Source organism: Musca domestica, unplaced genomic scaffold, assembly GCF_030504385.1.
Source record: "Musca domestica strain aabys unplaced genomic scaffold, Musca_domestica.polishedcontigs.V.1.1 133, whole genome shotgun sequence".
NCBI lineage: Eukaryota > Metazoa > Arthropoda > Insecta > Diptera > Muscidae > Musca > Musca domestica.
In genome coordinates this window covers 1,046,900-1,069,595 of record NW_026712178.1, presented here as the reverse complement: position 1 = coordinate 1,069,595, position 22,696 = coordinate 1,046,900, and the positions used below count along the sequence as shown (strand labels likewise).

The 22,696-nt window shown below is 32.0% G+C and overlaps 1 protein-coding gene across 1 annotated transcript; it reads right to left on the bottom strand.

Annotated features, from left to right (window-relative positions):
- Positions 1-3,307: 3,307 nt before the first annotated feature.
- On the bottom strand, positions 3,308-21,609 carry LOC131800946 (uncharacterized). Its single transcript, XM_059118825.1, has 11 exons — positions 21,459-21,609; positions 15,194-15,411; positions 11,211-11,529; positions 11,054-11,152; positions 10,833-10,995; positions 10,390-10,770; positions 7,221-7,482; positions 6,822-7,155; positions 6,665-6,763; positions 3,756-3,924; positions 3,308-3,698 (listed from the first exon to the last, which is right to left on the bottom strand). The coding sequence occupies exons 1-11, from the start codon at positions 21,499-21,501 to the stop codon at positions 3,323-3,325; spliced, it is 2,463 nt and encodes an 820-aa protein (XP_058974808.1). The 5' UTR covers positions 21,502-21,609; the 3' UTR covers positions 3,308-3,322.
- Positions 21,610-22,696: the final 1,087 nt, after the last annotated feature.

Genomic DNA, 22,696 nt, shown 5'->3' with positions numbered 1-22,696 from the left:
AGATAAATTATAGTTTTTAGAAATATGTACTAAAAGGTACTGAAAAGTACTAAAAACTAAAATCCTTTCCTTCAGAGGTAGTATCTGAAAAATTGGAATTCAAATAACCATTGGTGCAAGTATACGAATATATTAAAGTTTTTAGAAATTTGTACTAAAAAGTACCTAAAAAAAGTACTAAATATTTTCCACAAAGCTAAAAAATTGTACCAAAAAATTTTCACTGCTTGGACCTCATCAAAGCCCGAATGAAAGGGCTAATGCTAGAATTTTGACATTTTCCACTTGATTTCCGATATGTGCTTTGTTTCGAAATTACGCTGGATTTTTGGAAACATGTACTAAAAGTTAGCGAAATGTACCAATAACTAAAATTTGTCCTTTTAGAGCAGTAATCTTGAAAATTCACATTCAAATCACCATTGGTGCAAGTATAGGAATAAATTATAGTAATAAAAAATTGTACTAAAAAGTAAACATGTACTAAAATGTACCGAATAGTACTGAAAGTTAAAATCCGTTTAATTAATGCTAGAATCTTGAAAATACGAAGCTAGATCACCATTAAAGCATGAATTGGCAAAAATGACACTTTTTTAAAATTGGTACTAAAACGTACTTGAAGGTACTAAAAATTTCACTATTTGAGACTCTTCACTGATCAAAAAAAAAAAACCGCTAAAGCTAGATTCTTAAAATTTTCGACGTGGATTACTATTGGTGCCTGGATCCGAAGTAAGGCTGGATTTTTGGAAACATGTACTAAAAGTTACCGAAAAGTACTAAAAACGAATATCGTTCGTTTAAAACTAGAAACTTGGAAATTCGCATTTAGATCACCATGGGCGCAAGTTATGGGGTAAATTGTAGTTTTTAAAAATTGGTACTAAAATGTACATAAAGGTACTAAACGTTTAAATGTAAGAGCCACATCAAATGCCCCAAAAAAAGGTGAAAACTACATTCTTAAAATTTTCCACGTCTATTACTATTGCAGCTTTTGTCCGGAGTAAGGCTGTACTTTTTTTTGAAACATGTACTAAAAATAACTAATAACTAACATCCATTTTTTTTTAGATTCAGAATATTGAAATTTCCCACCTAGATCATAAATTATAGTTTCTACAAGTTTGTACTAAACCGTACTTAAAGGTACTAAAATATTACTGTTAGAGCTTCATCAAAAAATCCGAAAAAACGCCCAAAGCTATAATCTACAGGGTGAGATAAAAAATGGAAAAAAGTCAAACGCCATAATTTTTACATTTTTTTTTAAATTTTATTGAATGAATGCAAAAAATTTCGGAAATGGGATCACATTTTAGAATAAGTTTAGATTTTTTGGAATTGGTTACCTTTGCCACGAATTATGGCCTTCAAACGGCCAATGAAACCGACACACGCTGCTTGAATGTTACGGGTATTTTGGCCCATTCCCAGCAAAGCGCTTGCTTGAGGAGATCGACACTTTGGTATTTTTTAGGGCTAACCTTGCGCTCCAAAATACTCCAGACACATTAGTCCAACGGATTGGTATCCGGAGAATTTGTTGGCCATTGTGGGCTGGAAATGAAGCGAGGAGCCTCATTTTGTAACCATTCTTGGGTGGCGCGTGCTAAGTGCGATGGCGTGCTGAGTCCTGTTGGAATGTCCAAGGTCTGCGGCCAAAATGTTTGCGTGCCCAAGGCTTTATTTGTACACCCTTCCGAATATTTTCGCGATAATATTTGGCATTTATTCTGATGCCATGGTTAATTAATACGAGCGAAGAGCGACCATCGGCTGTTATGGCGGCCCACACCATCACCATGGCTGGCGCTTGAGTTCTAGTGGCCAACCGAAGTCGGTGCACATTTTCAGCTGACCTCTTTGACAAGTAAACACGAGCGGATCATTTTGTTTGTTTACAAACTGCTGGACAACGAATGTTTTCTCATCGGAGAAAGCCAAATTCGCCAGTTCACCACTTTCGGCCAAGCGAAGCAACTCTTCTTCAGCTCTTTTCAGTCTATTTTATTTCTGTTGCGGTGTAAGTTCGTGCAATTTTTGGAATTTCAATGTCTTTACCCCGAGCTCCATTCATTTTTCAATATTTTCCGAATGGAATAAAGCGACATGTTCAGCTCACGAGCCATTTTTCGGCCACTGCGACGCGGATTTCGATCAAGTCGCTTCTTTACTTTTCGAACCATTTCTGCTGATGTTGCTGTTTTCTTCCGTCCACTTCCTTGACGTCAGGCTACGCTACCAGCCAGTATCACGCTAACAAGCCATGGTACGAGACACAAAATATTTATTTACATTTAAATGCTGGAGTGGAGCCCTAACGATAGCCACTTGTGGTTTTTCTGGCCAAATATAAAGAGATCACACTATCACTCCCGAATTCTATCACGGATAACTTTTTTTTTGTGAAAATTCTCACCAAAATGCTTTTGTACGCTTGTAAACAATATAATGAGCTGTCACTGGAATAATTTTAACAGCTGTCGAACGAGTGGCTTAGAAATGACAGCAGTCTGCAGTTGTTTTTCATCTCATCCTGTAGCTAGACCTCCGTACTTTTGAATATAAATATAATTTTATCCTCAATTCTGGATAAAAATAATTTTTTCCGCAAACGTGGATAATGACTTCAAAAATTGGGTAGGATCTCTAAACAGGACATGAAGTAAAAAATCCTCGAACTCCTCCCATAATTCATTGCAACTTGTTGCATCCATTGCCAAATAAGGCCGCTAAAAAATTCTCATGGAACCAGGCATAAGGAGAACAATTAAAATTCACACAAATCAAATCAAGTCCTCGACAAGGACGGTGGAAACAAAAAAAAAAACGCAAGCCTTAGTCTTATTGCCGCTTGAAACAAATTGCAAAAGGACTCTTTACGCTAATTTCCGTTTGTTCTTTCATTTCGTTGCTGTTTCTGTTTTTGTGGAGTTCTGCGAAAAAAAACACAGAAATTGTAACAATTATTTCAAAGGGTTGTCGGGGAGGAGAGGAGACCGAGAGAGAGAGAGGGAGCACAACAAAAAACATGGCAATAACATCAAAGGCTAAAACAGGCTCATTATCCTTGAAATGCATATTTTCCCAGCATCAAAAAAAAAATAAAAACGAATGATAAGAGTTATGCATAAATTAAATCATTTTTTTTGTTTTATGGTAAAATGCAGAACGAAAAACAGAAAAAGCAACACAAGTGGTCCTCCTGATGCCTGCAAGGACCCTCTACAAATTTAGTTACTCTCTGTACTTACAACACAACAACGACAATTACATTTCATAATAATCGTCGTAATGATAATAATAATGGCCTTAATTACACGACACACACATCGTTCTGCAGATATGTCCAGAGCCATGGCAGATGTGAGGTTATGCGTGTATTCACCCCCATACCAAAACGTTGGCCACAGCTTTGTCCGAAACTGATGAGACCAAGTAGCTGGAAACGTTGTGAACGCATTACCACTGGACCACCTGAGTCATATTGACAGGTATCCTGACCCCTTCCCATAAAATCGTAAGTACAAATATGGGAGCCCTGTATGGTCGTGGTATTGTAACGCTGCTGGCACACCGAATTTTCCACCGTCACCAGTTGGGCCTTTTGCAGAGTATTCGATTTCATGCCGGCAAAGGAGAGTGTGCCCCAACCGGCCACATCAACCTGGATGTAGGCGAAGGGGTCTTGTCTGGAATTGTAGGTGGATATCAAATGTGGAAATTTGGAAGGGGACTTGATGACTTACAGTTGACGCCATGGTAGACATATGGGACCCACACCGCGGGACCATTCTATGGGCACCACTGTAATGAGAATTGAAATATCATTTTGTGTGGAACTGGGCGTGGCAGCATAGTTGGGATGATTGATAATGCGTTGAATGCGATACTGGGCCTCAAAGCGGGTTTCACCGGCTGGGAAGGAAAAAAAATTAAAAAACAGAGGATAAATTTATCCGAAACAATTTAAAAATATTGGAAAATAAATTAAAATTGGATAAAATTATCCGCAATGGTGGATGAAATTATCCATCTTTGCGGATTGGATAATTTATTCACCAATGCGGATAAATTATCCACATTAGCGGATAAAATTATCCAAATTAGAAGATAAAATTATCCACATTGGTGGATAAAACTATCCACAACGATGGATAAAATTATCCAATGGCGGATAAAATTATCCGCAATGGTGTATAAAATTATCCGTATTGGTGGAGAAAATTATCCACATTAGCGGATAAAATTATCCACATTGGGGGATAAAATTATCCACAATGGTGGATAAAATTATCCACATTCGTGGATAAAATTATCCAAATGAGTGGATAAAATTATCCACAATGGTGGATAAAATTATCCGCATTGGTGGATAAAATTATGCGCATTGGTGGATACAATTATCCACATTGGTGGATAAAATTATCCACAATGGTGGACAAAATTATCCGCAATGGAGGATAAAATTATCCACAATGGTGGATAAAATTATCCACATTCGTGGATAAAATTATCCACATTCGTGGATAAAATTATCCACATTAGTGGATAAAATTATCCACTTTGGTGGATAAAATTATCCACATTAGAGGATAAAATTATCCGCATTGGTGGATAAAATTATTCACTTTTGTGGATAAATTTATCCACATAGGTGGATAACATTATCCACATTAGCGGATAAAATTATCCACAATGGTGGATAAAATTATCCAAAATGGTGGATAAAATTATCCAAAATGGTGGATAAAATTATCCACAATGGTAGATAAAATTATCCACTTTGGTGGATAAAATTATCCGCAATGGTAGATAAAATTATCCGCATTGGTGGATAAAATTATCCACAATGGTGGATAAAATTATCCACTTTGGTGGATAACATTATCCCGTTGGTGGATAAAATTATCCACATTGGTGGATAAAATTATCCACAAAGGTGGATAAAATTATCCGCAATGGTGGATGAAATTATCAGCACATAAGTGGATAATTATCCACATAAGCGGATAAAATTATCCACATTAGCGGATAAAATTATCCACATTGGTAGATAAAATTATCCACATTAGCGGATAAAGTTATCCACATAAGTGGATAAAATTATCCGCATTGGTGGATAAAATTATCCACATAGTTGGATAAAATTATCCACATTAGCGGATAAAATTATCCACATTGGTGGATAAAATTATCCACAATGGTGGATAAAATTATCCACATTCGTGGATAAAATTATCCACATTCGTGGATAAAATTATCCACATTAGTGGATAAAATTATCCACTTTGGTGGATAAAATTATCCACATTAGAGGATAAAATTATCCGCATTGGTGGATAAAATTATTCACTTTTGTGGATAAATTTATCCACATAGGTGGATAACATTATCCACATTAGCGGATAAAATTATCCACAATGGTGGATAAAATTATCCAAAATGGTGGATAAAATTATCCAAAATGGTGGATAAAATTATCCACAATGGTAGATAAAATTATCCACTTTGGTGGATAAAATTATCCGCAATGGTAGATAAAATTATCCGCATTGGTGGATAAAATTATCCACAATGGTGGATAAAATTATCCACTTTGGTGGATAACATTATCCCGTTGGTGGATAAAATTATCCACATTGGTGGATAAAATTATCCACAAAGGTGGATAAAATTATCCGCAATGGTGGATGAAATTATCAGCACATAAGTGGATAATTATCCACATAAGCGGATAAAATTATCCACATTAGCGGATAAAATTATCCACATTGGTAGATAAAATTATCCACATTAGCGGATAAAGTTATCCACATAAGTGGATAAAATTATCCGCAACGTTGGATAAAATTATCCGCATTGGTGGATAAAATTATCCACATAGTTGGATAAAATTATCCACATTAGCGGATAAAATTATCCACATTGGTGGATAAAATTATAGCCAATGGTGGATAAAATTATCCTCATTAGCAGATAAAATTATCCACCTTGGTGGATAAAATTATCCACATAGGCGGATAAAATTTTCCACATTAGAGGATAAAATTATCCACATTGGTGGATAAAATTATCCGCATTGGTGGATAAAATTATCCACATTAGCGGATAAAATTATCCGCAATGGTGGATAATATTATCCGCAGTGGTGGATAAAATCATCCGCATTGGTGGATAAAATTATCGGCATTGGTGGATAAAATTATCCACTTTGGTGGATAAAATTATCCATGTTGGTGGATAAAATTATCCGCATTGGTGGATAAAATTATCCACATTAGCGGATAAAATTATCCGCAATGGTGGATAGTATTATCCGCAATGGTGGATAAAATCATCCGCATTGGTGGATAAAATTATCCGCATTGGTGGATAAAATTCTCCACATAAGTGCATAAAATTATCCACTTTGGTGGATAAAATTATCCACAATGGTGGATAATATTTTTTACATTGGTGGATAAAATTATCCACCTTGGTGGATAAAATTATCCACAATGCTGGATAAAATTATCCACAAAAGTGGATAACATTATCCGCAATAGTGGATAAAATTATCCGCAGTAGTGGATAAATTTTTCCACATTTGTGGATAATATTATCCTTATCTATTATCCTCGTTAATTTTATCCCTATGACCTTATTTGGTACTCACCCACCACCAAATTGTGATCTCCCACATAGGCCATTATCCTGCTGGCATCCGGATGCATGCGCATACAATGGGCCGCCGTCAAGATGTGGCGATGACTTACTATCAAAAATTTCCAAATTTATTATTTTCTTATCTAAATTTTTAACCCCCAACCTACCTATGCTACCCCCACAAAATATCGGCTGTGGTGAGGAGATGTCTCTCAACGCCACCATAGAGGGGAATTCATGTTTCATCGTTTCAACGCCATTTGTTATTCTAGTACTGGCAGTCCAGCCACAGGAGCAGGCTTGACGTCGGGCAAAAGCTTGGCACGCAAAGCGTCCCCGTTGCATAGAATTGGGTCTCACCGAAGCATAGGCCAAAACCATCGAACGAAAGTCGGAAATGCGACTCAGGCGATTTGTCAGGCAGAAGCGCTCTCCATCACCCAGCTGGAAATCGCCATCCAGGGATATTATGAAATAATCATTGTCACACCTATTGGGGGTCTGTGGGAAGGATATAAAAATTGAAATTATTTTTTAAATAACAAAATGATTTATATTGTTCTCACCACTTCAAAACCGCAATTCACCACCACCACATGATCCATGGGTGCCGTAATGCGATAACGACAATTGCTGCCCAATGGATAGGGATAGTTCCTGGAAGTTATATTCAAAACTTGGCGATCATTTTGCAAACGATATTCAATTGAACACTGCTGTTGGGCCAAGGAAATCTGGCAGTAGAATAAAATCACCACACCTAGCTGGATAAAAAATGTAACCGACATACTACTCGTTGTTGTCGAATAATTGGCAAAACTGACATCACTAACCCAGAAGTGAGGAGAATTTAAAGACTTTTGATGTTCATTATTTATTTTTTCTGGTTAAATCGCAAGAGATAAGCATGTTGACAGTTGAATAAATTGCTGAATATTTAAAGAAGGTGCTCCATTTAGTAGATCCATGGGAATGCGTGACCTTGTTAAGATAATTAAAAAAATGAAGTAGCTGTGGCGAAGTGGTTTGGTTTATTAATTAAATTAATTTAATTTGTCCTCCAGAACGCAAGGATGGCTTCAAAAAATATTCAAAATGGATATTTTCAGTTTATATTTAATTGTAGTTTCCAAATCATTAAATTTTGGGGTGTGGTGAATTTCATCATGTAGTGGTGAATTTCATAATATTGCTTAAAACCCATAACTATGTCATTTTTATGTTAAATGTTACGTGTATTAGCTATTTTTAAACTGTGGTGAGTTTAAAAATTGGAGGTGAGTTTCGAAAATGACATTTAAATTTAATTTTTGCCGAATTTGGTTTTCTCCGATGAGAAAACATTCGTTGTCGAGCAGTTTGTAAACAAAAAAAAAAAGATCGTGTTTACTTGCCAAAGAGGTCAGCTGAAAATGTGAACCTTCGGTTGGCCACCAGAATTTCAATTCGCTTTAAAAAAAATAGAAAAAATTAATGAAAAATTTAGAAATAACAGAGCAAGAGTTACATGAATCGTTCAACTCTTTGTTTTTGACATTTTTTTCGTTGCTACAGCATTTTTTATTGCCAAAAATTTGAGGAGGGAAAGAAAGCTAAGTTGAGGGTGAAACTGTCCGTAAAGCTGTTGTTTGGAATTAGTATGGGCTAGACAGTTGGGGATGTAAGAGCAAGTGATATGAAAATGTTTGGAAAATTCAGCATTTTAGGCCTTTAGAAAGACTCAAAATATTCTTTAAAAAATCTACATTTGAAGACCTCGTAGAAGGCTCCAAAAAATTAAAAAAACCCACGTTTGAAGGCGTTTAGAAAACCATTAAAAATTGATTAAAAATAACTTTAGGTACTTGGAAAGTCTCCAAGAATAATTTTAACATCCACGTCTGAAGTTTTTTGGAATGACTTTAACAATTCTTCAAAAAATCCACGTTTGGGATTTCGTCTTTATGTAGCCTCCAAAAATTCTATAAAAAATGCACGTTCGGAGGCTTTTAGGTAGCCTCCAAAAATTCTTTAAAAAATCCACGTTTGAAAGATTTCAAAAATTCTATGAAAAAATCCACGTTTGAAGGATTTCAAAAATTCTTTAAAAATCCACGCCTGAAGGCCTTCCGATAGCCTCCAATATTTTTTTTTAAATTCACCCCTGAAAGCCTTAAGGTAACCTGTTTTGTTTTTAAATCCAACACTGAAGGCCTCCAAACATTTTTAAAAAATCTTCGTTTGAAGGCCTTAATGTTGCCTCCAAATATTCCAAGCCTTTAGGTTGCCTCCGAAAGATTTTCAAAAAAAAAAAAAAATCCAAGAATTCTCTGAAAAATCCACGTTTGAAGGACTCTAGGTTGCCTCCAAAAATTCTTTAAAAATCCACGTTTGCCAAAAGATCTTAAAGAGGCCGCCAAAAACTATTTATTACATAACAGCCGATGGTCGCTCTCCGCTCGTATTAATCGACCGTGACATCAGAATAAATGCCGAATATTTTCGCGAAAATATTCTGAAGGGTGTATTAAAGCCTTGGCCGGAGACCTTGGACATTCCAACAGGACTCAGCACGCGCCAACCAAGAGTGGTTACAAAATGAGGTTCTCGCTTCATTTCCAGCGCACAATGGCCACCAAAATCTCCGGATACCAATCCGTTGCACTATAGTGTTTGCAGTATTTTGGAAAGCAAGGTTGGCACTGTGAAATACCAAAGTGTCGATCACCTCAAGCAGGCGCTTCGCCGGGAATGGGCCAAAATACCGCAGAACAACATTCGGGCAGCGTGTGATGGTTCCATTGGCCGTTTGAAGGCCAAAGACCATTCGAACAACTCGAAACTTATTCCAAAATTTGATGCTATTTCCGACATTTTTTGTTTTCATTCAATAAAATTTAAAAAAAATATGTAAAAATTATGGCGTTTGACTTTGTTGCAATTTTTTTTATTTCACCCTGTATGTTTCTGAGTGTTTAACAACCATGGAAATTGGCCCAGACCTCTTCGTGTGCCATTTTCAAGGAGTTAGGGTCTCAAAGACATTTAATTTCCAAAAGTTTTGGGTTCTAAAGCAAATTTAATGTCTCTGGGATGTATTTTTAAGGTGTGGTGAATTTCTATAAAGTGTGGTGAATTTCTCAAAAATGCTGAAAATGAAACCCACAGCTTTTAAAATCATCAAGAATCATGTCAAAAATGGGGTTTTGCTTTTTTTGTCCGCATTCCCAGCTTCTTTAAACCCCCTTCCTTGGAAAATCTCACATTTTTTAAGCATCTAAATATATTATTATTTTATTTAACAATTGTATACTGTTTTGTTTTTAATTTTTTTTCATAAAATATATAAGTTAAGTCTTTACTTATGTTTCGGAATGTTGTAATAACCATGAAAATTGGCCCAGACCTTTCCTTGGGCCATTTTCAAGGAGTTAGGGCCTTGGAAACATTTTATTTCGACCAGTTTTGAGTTGTAAAGCAAATTTAATGTCTCTGGGATATATTTTAAGGGTGTGGTGAATTTCTATTAAGTGTGGTGAATTTCTCAAAAATGCTGAAAATGAAACAAATAGCTTTAAAAATCATTTGAAATCATGACTTAAGTGGCTATTTGAGTTTTAGTTCACTTTCCAAGCAACTTTAAATCCCCCTCCTGGGAAAAACACATTTTTAGCATCTAAATAAATTATAAGTTTATTTAACAATCGTATACTGTTTTGTAACATTTTTTTAACAATTTTCCTTTTCAATTTCTATTAACTCACAACACATGACGAATATCCAGTACTTTGATATATCCATGTCAAATACGATGAGATACGTGTATTAACACCCGTTGCATAGCCTCCTTGGCCACAGAATTTACCAAAACTAATGCAACCCAAAATATATTGTCTTAAAGTGCGTCTTATGACCGGTCCACCGGAATCATATTGGCACGAATCACGACTAGTGCCGGTATAATCATAGGTACAAATTTGCGATGGATAGATGGTGGTATCGTTATATGTCTTGGCACACGACTCGTTATCGGTTATGATGACCGTGGTCTTTTGCAAGGTATCCGAATAGGCACCGGCAAACGAGGTGGTACCCCAGCCAACCAAATCCACATAGGTGTAGGTGAAATCGTTTTCCCTGTAGGAAAAAAAAATTATTAGATTTTAAAAATAAAATTATTTTCCCCCCCCGAAACTTACATTGGCGGTGGCAGGCACATGGGTCCCACTCCCCTCGACCACTCTATGGCTGTGGTTGTTCTCAGCAAAGAAATATCATTAATCATGGTGGGTCTACTGGTATAGCCAGGATGTTGAATGATTTGGGCCACATAGTAGTTCACGGCATACTTGGTTTCCGTGGCTAAATAGAAACGTTCTCTGAAATCTCTGTAAAATATATTTGAATATATATCTCTTACAAATTGCCAAATTGTGATCGCCAGCCTTAATAATATAACTTGCGGGATTGGGCACCAATTCTGTACAATGGGCCGCCGTCAGCAGATAATAATGGGAAACTAAAAATAAATCCAATTTTTTAAAACATTTCTAAAATTTCTCTCTTCAATCTCATACTTATGGTTGCCGAACAGAAAGGTGGAGCTGCTTCGCTGGTCTTAAGGGCCACAACACCGGGATACTCATTGATACCCGTCTCCTGGCCATTGACAATTTTCGTATTTACCGACCAGCCACAATCGCATGGTTGGGGTGCCGCATGCAGCTGACAACGGAAACTACCCCATGAACCACCTGAGGTATAGGCAAATACCACCGAACGGAAGAGAGATTTACGCTGGATTACACCTTTACCACAAAATTGTTCTGAGCCACGTAGATATTCGTCACCATCCACGGCCACATAGAAATACTCTGTGCTGCAGGCATTGCTGCCCTGTCAAGGTGAAATGGGAAGAGATGTGAAAAAAAAAATTAAAAAACGGGAAAACGAAACGGGATGATGTTTTTCAAAATACAAAAAAAAAAAAAAGGAGAATGTTAGACAAAATTGAAATAATTTTGAAAATTCTAAATCTTAAAAAAATGGAAAATTTGATATAGTTTTAAAAATTTTAAATCTTAAAAAATGGAAAATCGAAAACTATAAATATCGAAAATATGTCATTTGAAAGGATCTGGTAAGGCCCAATCATTTTATTTTTGTAATTTTTAGGTTATAAACCCCATAAAATGTGAAATTTTGAAATTTCGAAGGTGTGGTGAGTTTCCCAAAAGTGTGGTGAATTTCTCAAAAATGCTTAAAATCGTATGAGTGATAATTATAAAGGTTAAAAATGTAGCGGCGAGGTGAATATAGTTTTTTTGGTTGAAAAAAAGCCATGTAGACTCAACTAGAGACGTCCAAAAATTTTATTTCGACTAGTTTTAGGTTGTAGAGCGAAAATTCTATCTTCTGGACAAAATTTTGAGGTGTGGTGAATTTCTTATAAGTGTGGTGAATTTCTCAAAAATGTCAGAAATCGCATAAAGGAGGTATTTTGATTAGTACAAGCTGTGTATTAAGTGTTTGCTAAATAATTGGGGCTTCTTAAAGGTCCCAAAGTCGTAAAGGTGGGGTATTTTAATCATTTAAAGGGGTGTGGTCGCTTTCGGGCTATATTAATCATCTATTTTTAATATTATTTTATAAATAGGGGAAGAAATAAGATGCGATTACTGAATACAAAGCATTCAAAGGAATTCATTTAACTCAAGGGGTCCCGAATGAGTTCAAATTCAAATTAACACCTGAAACAATAAAATTCAACTCAGAAATATTGAAAATATGTAATTTTAAAATATCTGAAAGGCCTAGGTCTTTTATTTTTACAAATTTTTTTGCTTTAAATTATATGTTAGATTTATATTATGTGAGATTTCGAAGTTGTGGGGAGCTCCGAGGAAGTGTGCTAAATGTTTAGAACGAACTGTTAAAAATGGTATGGGTTATATTTATAGAAGTTTGAGGTGAATATATGATTATTTGCGGTACAAAAGCCTCACAGACTAATTCAGAGCTGTCGAAAATTTTTATTTCGTCTAGTTTTGAATTGTAGAGCAAATATAGCACGTATGGGAACATTTTTTGAGGTGTGGTGAATTTCTATAAAGTGTGGTGAATTTCTTAAAAATGACGAAAATCGTATATAGAAGACATTCTGAACGCTACAAACTCTATTTTAAGTGGGTGCTACATTTTTGGGCCATGTTTCAGGTCGAGGAGTTATACTACACGAATCACTACTGAGTGTTTGAATTATTGATAAATATTTTAGAGGAGGAATTTGGTTTCAAGACCAAATTTAGATAATTATTTTTTAATATTTAAACCAAACCCAAATTTTAAAAATTGGATGAGTACCTCCTGGGGAGACTCAGTATGTAAACAAATGTGCATTTTTTACAAATATTTTTTTCGATATTCCAACATACGTGGATTTTTTTAAAATATATTTTTTCAATATTTTAAGAGTCGTGGATTTTATATAATTTTTTTTTTTTGAATATTTTAAGAGTCATGAATTTAAAAAAAATATTTTTTCAACATTCCGACAGACTTGGATTTAAAACAAAAACTATTTTTTTTTTCAATATTCCAACAGACGTGGATTTAAAAAAAATATATTTTTGCAATATTCCAACAGACGTGGATTTTTAAAAAAATATTTTTTCACTATTCCAACAGACGTGGATTTTTTAAAAAATATTTTTTCAATATTCCAACAGACGTGGATTTTTTAAAAAATATTTTTTCAATATTCCGAAAGACGTGAAATTTTTAAAAAATATTTTTTTTTATATTCCAACAGACGTGAAATTTTTAAAAAATATTTTTTCAATATTCTAACAGATGTGGATCTTTTAAAAATATTTTTCAAAATTCCAACAGACGTGGATCTTTTAAAAATATTTTTTCAAAATTCCAACAGACGTGGATTTTTTAAAAAAAAATATATTTTTTCAATATTCCAACAGACGTGGATTTTTTAAAAAAATTATTTTTCATACATCCACTAAAAGTGGATTTTTTAAAAATAAATATAATTTTTTATACATCCAACAGACGTGGATTTTTTAAAAAAAATATTTTTTCAATATTCCAACAGACGTGGATTTTTTAAAAAAATTATTTTTCATACATCCACTAAAAGTGGATTTTTTAAAAATAAATATAATTTTTTATACATCCAACAGACGTGGATTTTTTAAAAAAAATATTTTTTCAATATTCCAACAGACGTGGATTTTTTAAAAAATATTTTTTCAATATTCCAACAGAAGTGGATTTTTTAAAAAATATTTTTTCAATATTCCAACAGACGTGGATTTTTTAAAAAATAATTTTTCATACATCCAATAGTCGTGGATTTTTTTAAAAAATATTTTTTCAATATTCCAACAGACGTGGATTTAAAAAAAAATATTTTTTCAATATTCCAACAGACGTGGATTTAAAAAAAAATATATATTTTTTCAATATTCCAACAGACGTGGATTTAAAAAAAAATATTTTTTCAATATTCCAATAGACGTGGATTTTTTAAAAAATATTTTTTCAATATTCCAACAGACGTGGATTTTTTAAAAAGAATAATTTTCCATACATCCAATAGAAGTGAATTTTTTAAAAAATAATTTTTCATATATCCAATAGACGTGGATTTTTTAAAAAATAATTTTTCATACATCCAATAGACGTGGATTTTTTAAAAAAATAATTTTTCAATATTCCAAAAGACGTGAAATTTTTAAAATATAATTTTTCAATATTCCAATAGACGTGGATTTTTTAAAAAAATAATTTTTCAATATTCCAAAAGACGTGAAATTTTTAAAAAATATTTTTTCAATATTCCAATAGACGTGGATTTTTTAAAAAATAATTTTTTAAATATTCCAATAGACGTGGATTTTTTAAAAAATAATTTTTTAAATATTCCAAAAGACGTGAAATTTTTAAAAAATATTTTTTCAATATACCAACATACGTGGATTTTTTAAAAAATATTTTTTCAATATACCAACATACGTGGATTTTTTAAAAAATAACTTTTCATTCATCCAATAGACGTGGATTTTTTAAAAAATATTTTTTCAATATTCCAACAGACGTGGATTTTTTAAAAAATATTTTTTCAATATTCCAACAGACGTGGATTTTTTAAAAAATATTTTTTCAATATTCCAACAGACGTGGATTTTTTAAAAAATATTTTTCAATATTCCAACAGACGTGGATTTTTTAAAAAATATTTTTTCAATATTCCAACAGACGTGGATTTTTTAAAAAATATTTTTTCAATATTCCAACAGACGTGGATTTTTTAAAAAATATTTTTTCAATATTCCAACAGACGTGGATTTTTTAAAAACATTATTTTATAAATCCAACAGAAGTGGATTTTTTAAAAAAATAATTTTTCACTATTCCAAAACACGCGGAAAAGTCGTGGATTTTGTTTAAAAAATAGTTTTTCAATATTCCAACAGACGTGGATTTTTAAAAAATTATTTTCTTAGTTTCAACGCACCAGTATGCGCAGCGTATTTTTTCTTACCATATTCAAATTAATGGAACAGTTAACAGTTATGTCATAATCCAATGGTGCCACAAATTTATAACGGCATGATGTCCCTGCTGGATAGTGACTTGGATAATATGGCGATTCCAAATAGGTAGTACCGGGATTTATTTGAAATGTATGATCACAGCCCTCAAACAAAGCCGAAGCAGAGCCAAAGAGCAGGCAGAACACGTTGGTCAAGAGGAAGAAAACTGGAAAAAAGGGAAGGTAAAATAACATTTATGTTCAGGTAGGTCAGTTTGATGAGACAACGACACATATGAGATATGTTACAGATTCTTTTTTTATTTTGAAAATAAAATTCCGAAATCTGTATTGGAGACATTTTTAATACTGTTTTTTACTCACTTTGACAACCCACCATAACTTTTACCATTACGTATTACTAATCCACAAATAATTACCACTTAAAGTTCATTATCCGCTTAACACGGAACACTTTCCCTATCAATTTGCCACCGAAACTATTTCAACTGAAATTGACAAAATTTTAATTTCTTGTACGTGACTCGTAGCTCTGGCTAAATCATGTCTTTGCCCATTCGAAATGTTTGACAACGCGATTCTAGCGGTTGTTTATTAAGCCATCTACTTTCCTGGTCAAAATGAAACGGCGGCGCTGTGAAGATGGCCCCTCTAACAAAAGACAGGCAAACCATTATCGTTTTATGAATATCTAGATATCTTTATAATGGTTGTAAATAAATTATCATTTTTTTTAAGAAATATTTTATCTTATTTTTGAATTTTATGTGTGTGTACATACATACATACATATATGTACGTAAGTGTTGTAAAAATATAAAGCAGGTGCAAGAGAAAATGGATATTATTCATTCATTCATTTTTTCGCTCATATATTTCATAACCAGCCATAAAGGGTTATCAGATAAGCCCATAAATGGATTAATTTTAAGGGGTATGTAAATCGTCATGTGACAGTTCCGAGGTTTAGATTAGAAAAATTAGATGGAGAATTCTGAAAATTGCGAAATATTGGGCATCGTTGATACGGTTACATGTGACCCTGTTAGAAATGTGGAATTAATGAAAAAATTAGAGTTGTATTGTTGATATTTTATTTTTAAATAATTTAATTTTTTAAGACCTCAAGCTCGAAAAAACACTTGTTTCATTAAAAAAATTTATTCCAACCTTACACTTTTATCGCTGCAAGGCCTTTTTAAGTGGATGATAAATTGCTATGAGTTATAATTATAGTAAATATCAGAGGCGAGGTGAATACACGTTTTTTTGGCTGTATATAAGTGTATGCAGACACATTTAGAGGCTTCGAAAAATTTTATTTCCATTATTTTGAGATTGTAAAGCAAAATTACTAGCTGTGGACAAATTTTTGGGGTGTGGTGAATTTCTATAAGGTGTGGTGAATTTTTCAAAAATCTTAAAAATCGTATAAGGAAGGTAGTTTTAACGCTGCGAGGCCATTTTTAAGTAGTCCCACGAAACGTGGATTTTTTAAAAAAATATTTTTCAACGTCCCAACAGACGTGGCTTTTTAAAAAATATTTTTTCAACGTGCCAACAGACGTGGATTTTTTTTAAAAATATTGTTCCAACGTCCCAACAGACGTGGATTTTTTAAAAATATTTTTTCAAAGTCCCAACAGACCTGGATGTTTTAAAAAATATTTTTTTCAACGTCCCAACAGACGTGGCCTTTTTAAAAAATATTTTTTCAACGTCCCACCAAACGTGGATTATTTAAAAAATATTTTTTCAATGTCCCAACAGACGTGGATTTTTTAAAAAAATATTTTTTCATCGCCCCACAGACGTGGATTTTTTAAAAAAATATTTTTTCATCGCCCCACAGACGTGGATTTTTTAAAAATATATATTTTTTCAACTTCCCAACAGACGTGGTTTTTTTTTTAAATATTTTTTCAACATCCCAACAGACGTGGATTTTTTTAAATATTTTTTTAACGTCCCAATAGACGTTAAATTTTTAAAAAATATTTTTTCAACGTCGCAAAATATTTTTTCAACGTCCAACAGACGTGTATTTTTTAAATATTCTAATACAATTTTTAAATATTTTTTTATTGTTCAAATATACGTGTTTTTTTTTAAATATTTGTTCAATATATCTCTAGCGTGGATTTTATGAAAATATTTTTTCAGCGTTCCAACATACGTAGATTTAAAAAAAAACTTTTTTTTAACATTCCCTAAATTTTTTTAAAATATTTGTTTCAATGTTCCTCATAGACGTGAATTTTTTAAAAAATATTTTTATAAATATTTTCTCTGGTTGTTCGACTTTTGGATAGTTAATAAAAACAATTATTTGAGCTTGAGGTCAAACTTTTTGTTTTTTTTAATTATTTATTTTTCTTTTTCCAATATTTCGAAGCTCTTTGAGTTTCATCTTCAGGGTGATCTACAAATTAAATAACAAAACATACAACATTTAACAGGCATTTAACAAAAAGAGATCGTGCAATATGCAAATAATTATCAGTGCAATAGTAACACTTGCCGGTAGTAGTCACACTACGCTAGTTTTAAGTTTATTATTTTAATTATTTGCAAGTAAGCGTTTTTTTTTTACGTGTTTATGTCCTGTGCTGTGATAATGTTAATATGTTGTATGTTTTTTTATTTAATTTGTAGATCACACTGAAGATGAAACTCAAAGAGCTTCGAAATATTGGAAAAAGAAAAATAAATAATTAAAAAAACCAAAAAGTTTGACCTCAAGCTCAAATAATTGTTTTTATTAAAAATATTTTTATTTAAGTTACAACAGGCTTGGATTTTTTTTAAATATTTTTTTTTTTTCAATTTTCCTATAGACGTGGATTTTTTAAATATTTTTTTTTCAGTTTTTCTATAGACGTGGATTTTTTAATTTTTTGCTCAATTTTTTATTTTCCCTCACACTTGAACTGTTAAAAAAATATTTCTTCATATTTCCATAAACGGAAATCTTACAAAAAATAATTTTTCAAAATCCCTATTAATGTGCATATTTTGAAATATTTTTTAAAGTCCCAACAGACGTGGATTTTTTTAAAATATTTTTTCAATGTCCCAACAGACATGGATTTTTTAAAAAATATTTTTTCAACGTCCCAACGGACGTAGATTTTTTAAAAAATATTTTTTCGATGTCCCAACAGACATGGATTTTTTATAAAATATTGTTTTTAACATCTCAACAGATTTTTTGGATTTGGATTTTTTAAAAAATATTTTTTCAACGTCCCAACAGACGTGGATTTTTTAAAAATATTTTTTCAACGTCCCAACAGACGTGGATTTTTTAAAAATATTTTTTCAACATCCCAACAGACGTTGATTCTTTAAAAAATATTTTTTCAACGTCCCAACAGACGTGGATTTTTTAAAAATATTTTTTCAACATCCCAACAGACGTGGATTCTTTAAAAAATATTTTTTCAACGTCCCAACAGGCGTGGATTTCTAAAAAAATTCGGATTTTTTTAAAAATATTTTTTCAAATTTCCAAAAGACATGGATTTTTTAAAAAATATTTTATCAAATTTCCAACAGTCGTGGATTTTTTAAAAAATATTTTTTCAAATTTCCAACAGACGTGGATTTTTTAAAAAATATTTTTTCAAATTTCCAACAGACGTGGATTTTTTAAAAAAATATTTTTTTAAATTTCCAAGAGACGTGGATTTTTTAAAAAAATATTTTTTTAACGTCCCAACAGACGTGGATTTTTTAAATTTTTTTTGCTTGTTTTTTTTATTTTCCCTCACTATTGAACTGTTAAAAAAATATTTTTTTATGTTCCTATAAACGGAAATCTGACAAAAAATTATTTTTCAAAATTCCTATTAATGTGCATATTTTGAAATAATTTTTTCAACGTCGCAACAGACGTGGATTTTTTAAAAAATATTTTTCCAACATCCCAACAGACGTGGATTTTTTTAAAAAATATTTTTTTCATCGTCCCAAAAGACGTGGATTTTTTAAAAAATATTTTTTCAACGTCCCAACAGACGTGGATTTTTTAAAAAATATTTTTTCAACGTCCCAACAGACGTGGATTTTTTTAAAAAATATTTTTTCAACATCGCAATAGACGTGGATTTTTTTTAAAAAATATTTTTTCATCGTTCCAACAGACGTGGATTTTTTTTTAAATATTTTTTCAACGTCCCAGCAGACGTGAATTGTTTTAAAACAATATTTTTTCAACGTTCCAGCAGACGTGGATTTTTTAAAAAATATTTTATCAACGTCCCAACAGACGTGGATTCTTTAAAAAATATTTTTTCAACTTCCCAACAGACGTGGATTTTTTAAAAATATTTTTTCAACATCCCAACAGACGTGGATTTTTTAAAAATATTTTTTCAACGTCCCAGCAGACGTGGATTTTTTAAAAGATATTTTTCCAACGCCCCAACAGACGTGGATTTTTTAAAAAATATTTTTTCAACGTCGCAATTGACGTGGATTTTTTAAAAGATATTTTTCCAACGCCCCAACAGACGTGGATTTTTTAAAAAATATTTTTTCAACGTCGCAATAGACGTGGATTTTTTCAAATTATTTTTTCAACGTCCAAACAGACGTGGATTTTTTTAAAAAATATTTTTTCAACGTCCCAACAGACGTGGATTTTTTTAAAAAAATATTTTTTCAAATTCGTTTCAAGGGATCTGAGATTATCCCAATTTGTTTCAAACTCTCCGCATGGTAACATTATTATTAAACTTATTTCGAGTTCGGAGTTGAATAATATCGGTTCACTTGTACCCCTCATACAAAAGGTCAAAATTTTCACAGAAAATAATTTGCCTAATAGATTTTTGAATTTTGCGTACACTTTGCAAATCCCAGCATTTTTATCAGTTCTACGTCAGATGCAAAAAATTACAATATCGGGCCACTCAATCTGTACCTCCCCCAAAAAGAGGACGAAATTTTGAATAATCATAACTCTAATAAAATGTGAAATAAGAATCCTATTATCTTCAAATGTTTCATATCTTAATATTTATTCTAACTCCAGATCTGGTATGAAGGACGAATGGAACGGATCTTTCCTTCTGATACCTGCCCCAAAAAGGGTCACAAATTTAGAATATCCATGGAGCTCATTAAACGAAAAACTAGAATCCAATAACTTTGAAACTCGGCACATCTCAATATTTGTATCAACATGGGATAGGGTGGGAATGTGGGATATATCGGTACCTCCCCCACAGGGGTCAAAATTTTGAATAATTGTATCTTTCAAAAAATGTGAAATAAGTATTTGAATGTATTTAAATTTCGTATATCTCAATATTTTCATCAAGACAAGATATATCGGTGAATTTATTCTGGTACCTCCCTCACAAAGGGGTCAAAAATTAAAATAAATATAAAGCTCGATTACTTTCAAACTTAGCATATCCCAATATTTCTATCAACATAGGATCAGGTGGGAATGGGGGATATATCGGACCTCTCCTTCTGGTACCTCCCCCACAAAGGGGTCAAATTTTTAAATAATTGTATCTCTCATAAAATCTAAAATAAGTTTTCAATGGTGTGCAAATTTTGCACTTGCCAATAATTCTAACAACTGAAGGTTTGGTGCGAATATAGGATATATTGGTCCACTCCTTCTGGTACCAGAAAGAGGTTTAAATTGTAAAAAGGCACTCGGTTCTCTTCAAATTTTCCAAACATATTTCAAAATTTTCAAAAAAAAGAAGAAAAGGAACACACACACACGCACACTTTTCATAAAAAGTGAATAAAGTACTCGATATAGTCCAAATCTGCACTTTGTATGTATTTCAGCTACAAAATGGACACCATTGGCCCACTCCTGTGGAACCCCTCTCACCATGGTCCACATTTTGCTATTTTTTCTAATTTTGTTTTTTTTTTGTCACCGAATTGTTGTTATCTTCTTTATTTATTTATATAAATATCCTTGTAATATTCAAATTCTAAATTTATTGATTTTTTACGTTATTTTCAATTCTTTTATTTTTGCATTTTTTTGTTCACCGAATTATTTTTATTATTATCATTATAATTATTATTATTGTTATTTTTTAGTTTTACTATTATTATTTTAATCATTACAATTATTGCATTTCTTGAATATTTCCAATTTTTCAAATCAATTTCTTATTATTTCATTTTATTATAGTTTTTCTAAAATTTTATAATTTTTTCTTTTTCACACACAACAAAAATTATGCACCACTTTTAAATACACTCAATTTACCATTTAATGACGACCGCATTTGTCTTAAACCCGACGACCACATCTTGTCAAATGACAATTGTTTTGAAAACTTGGCCGTTGTTTTAATAGACAATTTTTTGATCCAAATATATAAATATGTTTTTTGTTTTTATTTTATTTTTTTTTATTTCACTTCATTTGATTTCCATTTTATTCACTTCATTTTCTTTCTAATTATCAAATATTTGTTTTAATTAGCTGTACTCGTGCTGGTGTGGCTGAGTGTGTGTGTGTGCGTGAGTGTGACATCAAGAGATGTCAATATGCGTAAAGAGATATAGGTTTTATGGAAAACAACCTTAGACTAACTGGCACACAATAGAGGGTATTTGGGGTTTTAAGGGGGGAAAATGAAGAAGAAGATTTTTGATATTTTGTTATGACATGCAGATCAACAGATGTGACAGTTATATTGTTTAAAGAAAATAACCATATATACACTCAAGGAAATCACGTTTGTTGAAAGAAGGATTAAGAGGCTTTTCTAGGAAAAAATGTATGGGCCTGGTAAACAAAAAAGAAAATACTTTCAGAGAAATTTAGGCAGATGGAAAGAGATTTTTTATAATTTTATTTTTTAATTTGTAATGGATGTGATTTTTTTTTTAAATTTAGATGGACTTGGATATTTAAAAATTTTTGATTGACGTAAATTTTTTAAAAATATTTTTTTTTCTGATTTTCGATAAACAAATATTTCAAAAAAAATATTTTTTCTTATTTTCGATTGACATGGTTTTTTTAAATATTTTTTTTTCTAATTTTCGATAGGCGTAGATTTTATACCCTCCGCCATAATATGGAGAATACATTAATTAATTTAATTATTAATTATTCATTATATTAATTATTTGCCGGAATTGTTTCAACCCTAGGCCAGAAAATTGTCTGTGCAGGACCACGTCTTCGTATAGCCTCCATATAACTGTACCTCCAGATATTCAGTGTTTTCATGATTTTGATTATGCATGTCCACGTCGTCGTATAGACCCAAATATAACGGCTACATTCGGCATTTTTAAGATTTTAACAGATTTAATTTTTTTGAAAATTTGCCAAATTCGTTCCAAATGGTGGATGGTATTAAAAGTTCGGTCCGGCCAAACTTACAGTTTTTTCAATTGTTTTAAATTAGTTTATTTTTTAATTTTCGATAGACGTGGATTTATTTTAATTTTTTTTTTAATTTTCGTTAGAAGCAGATATTTTTTTGTATA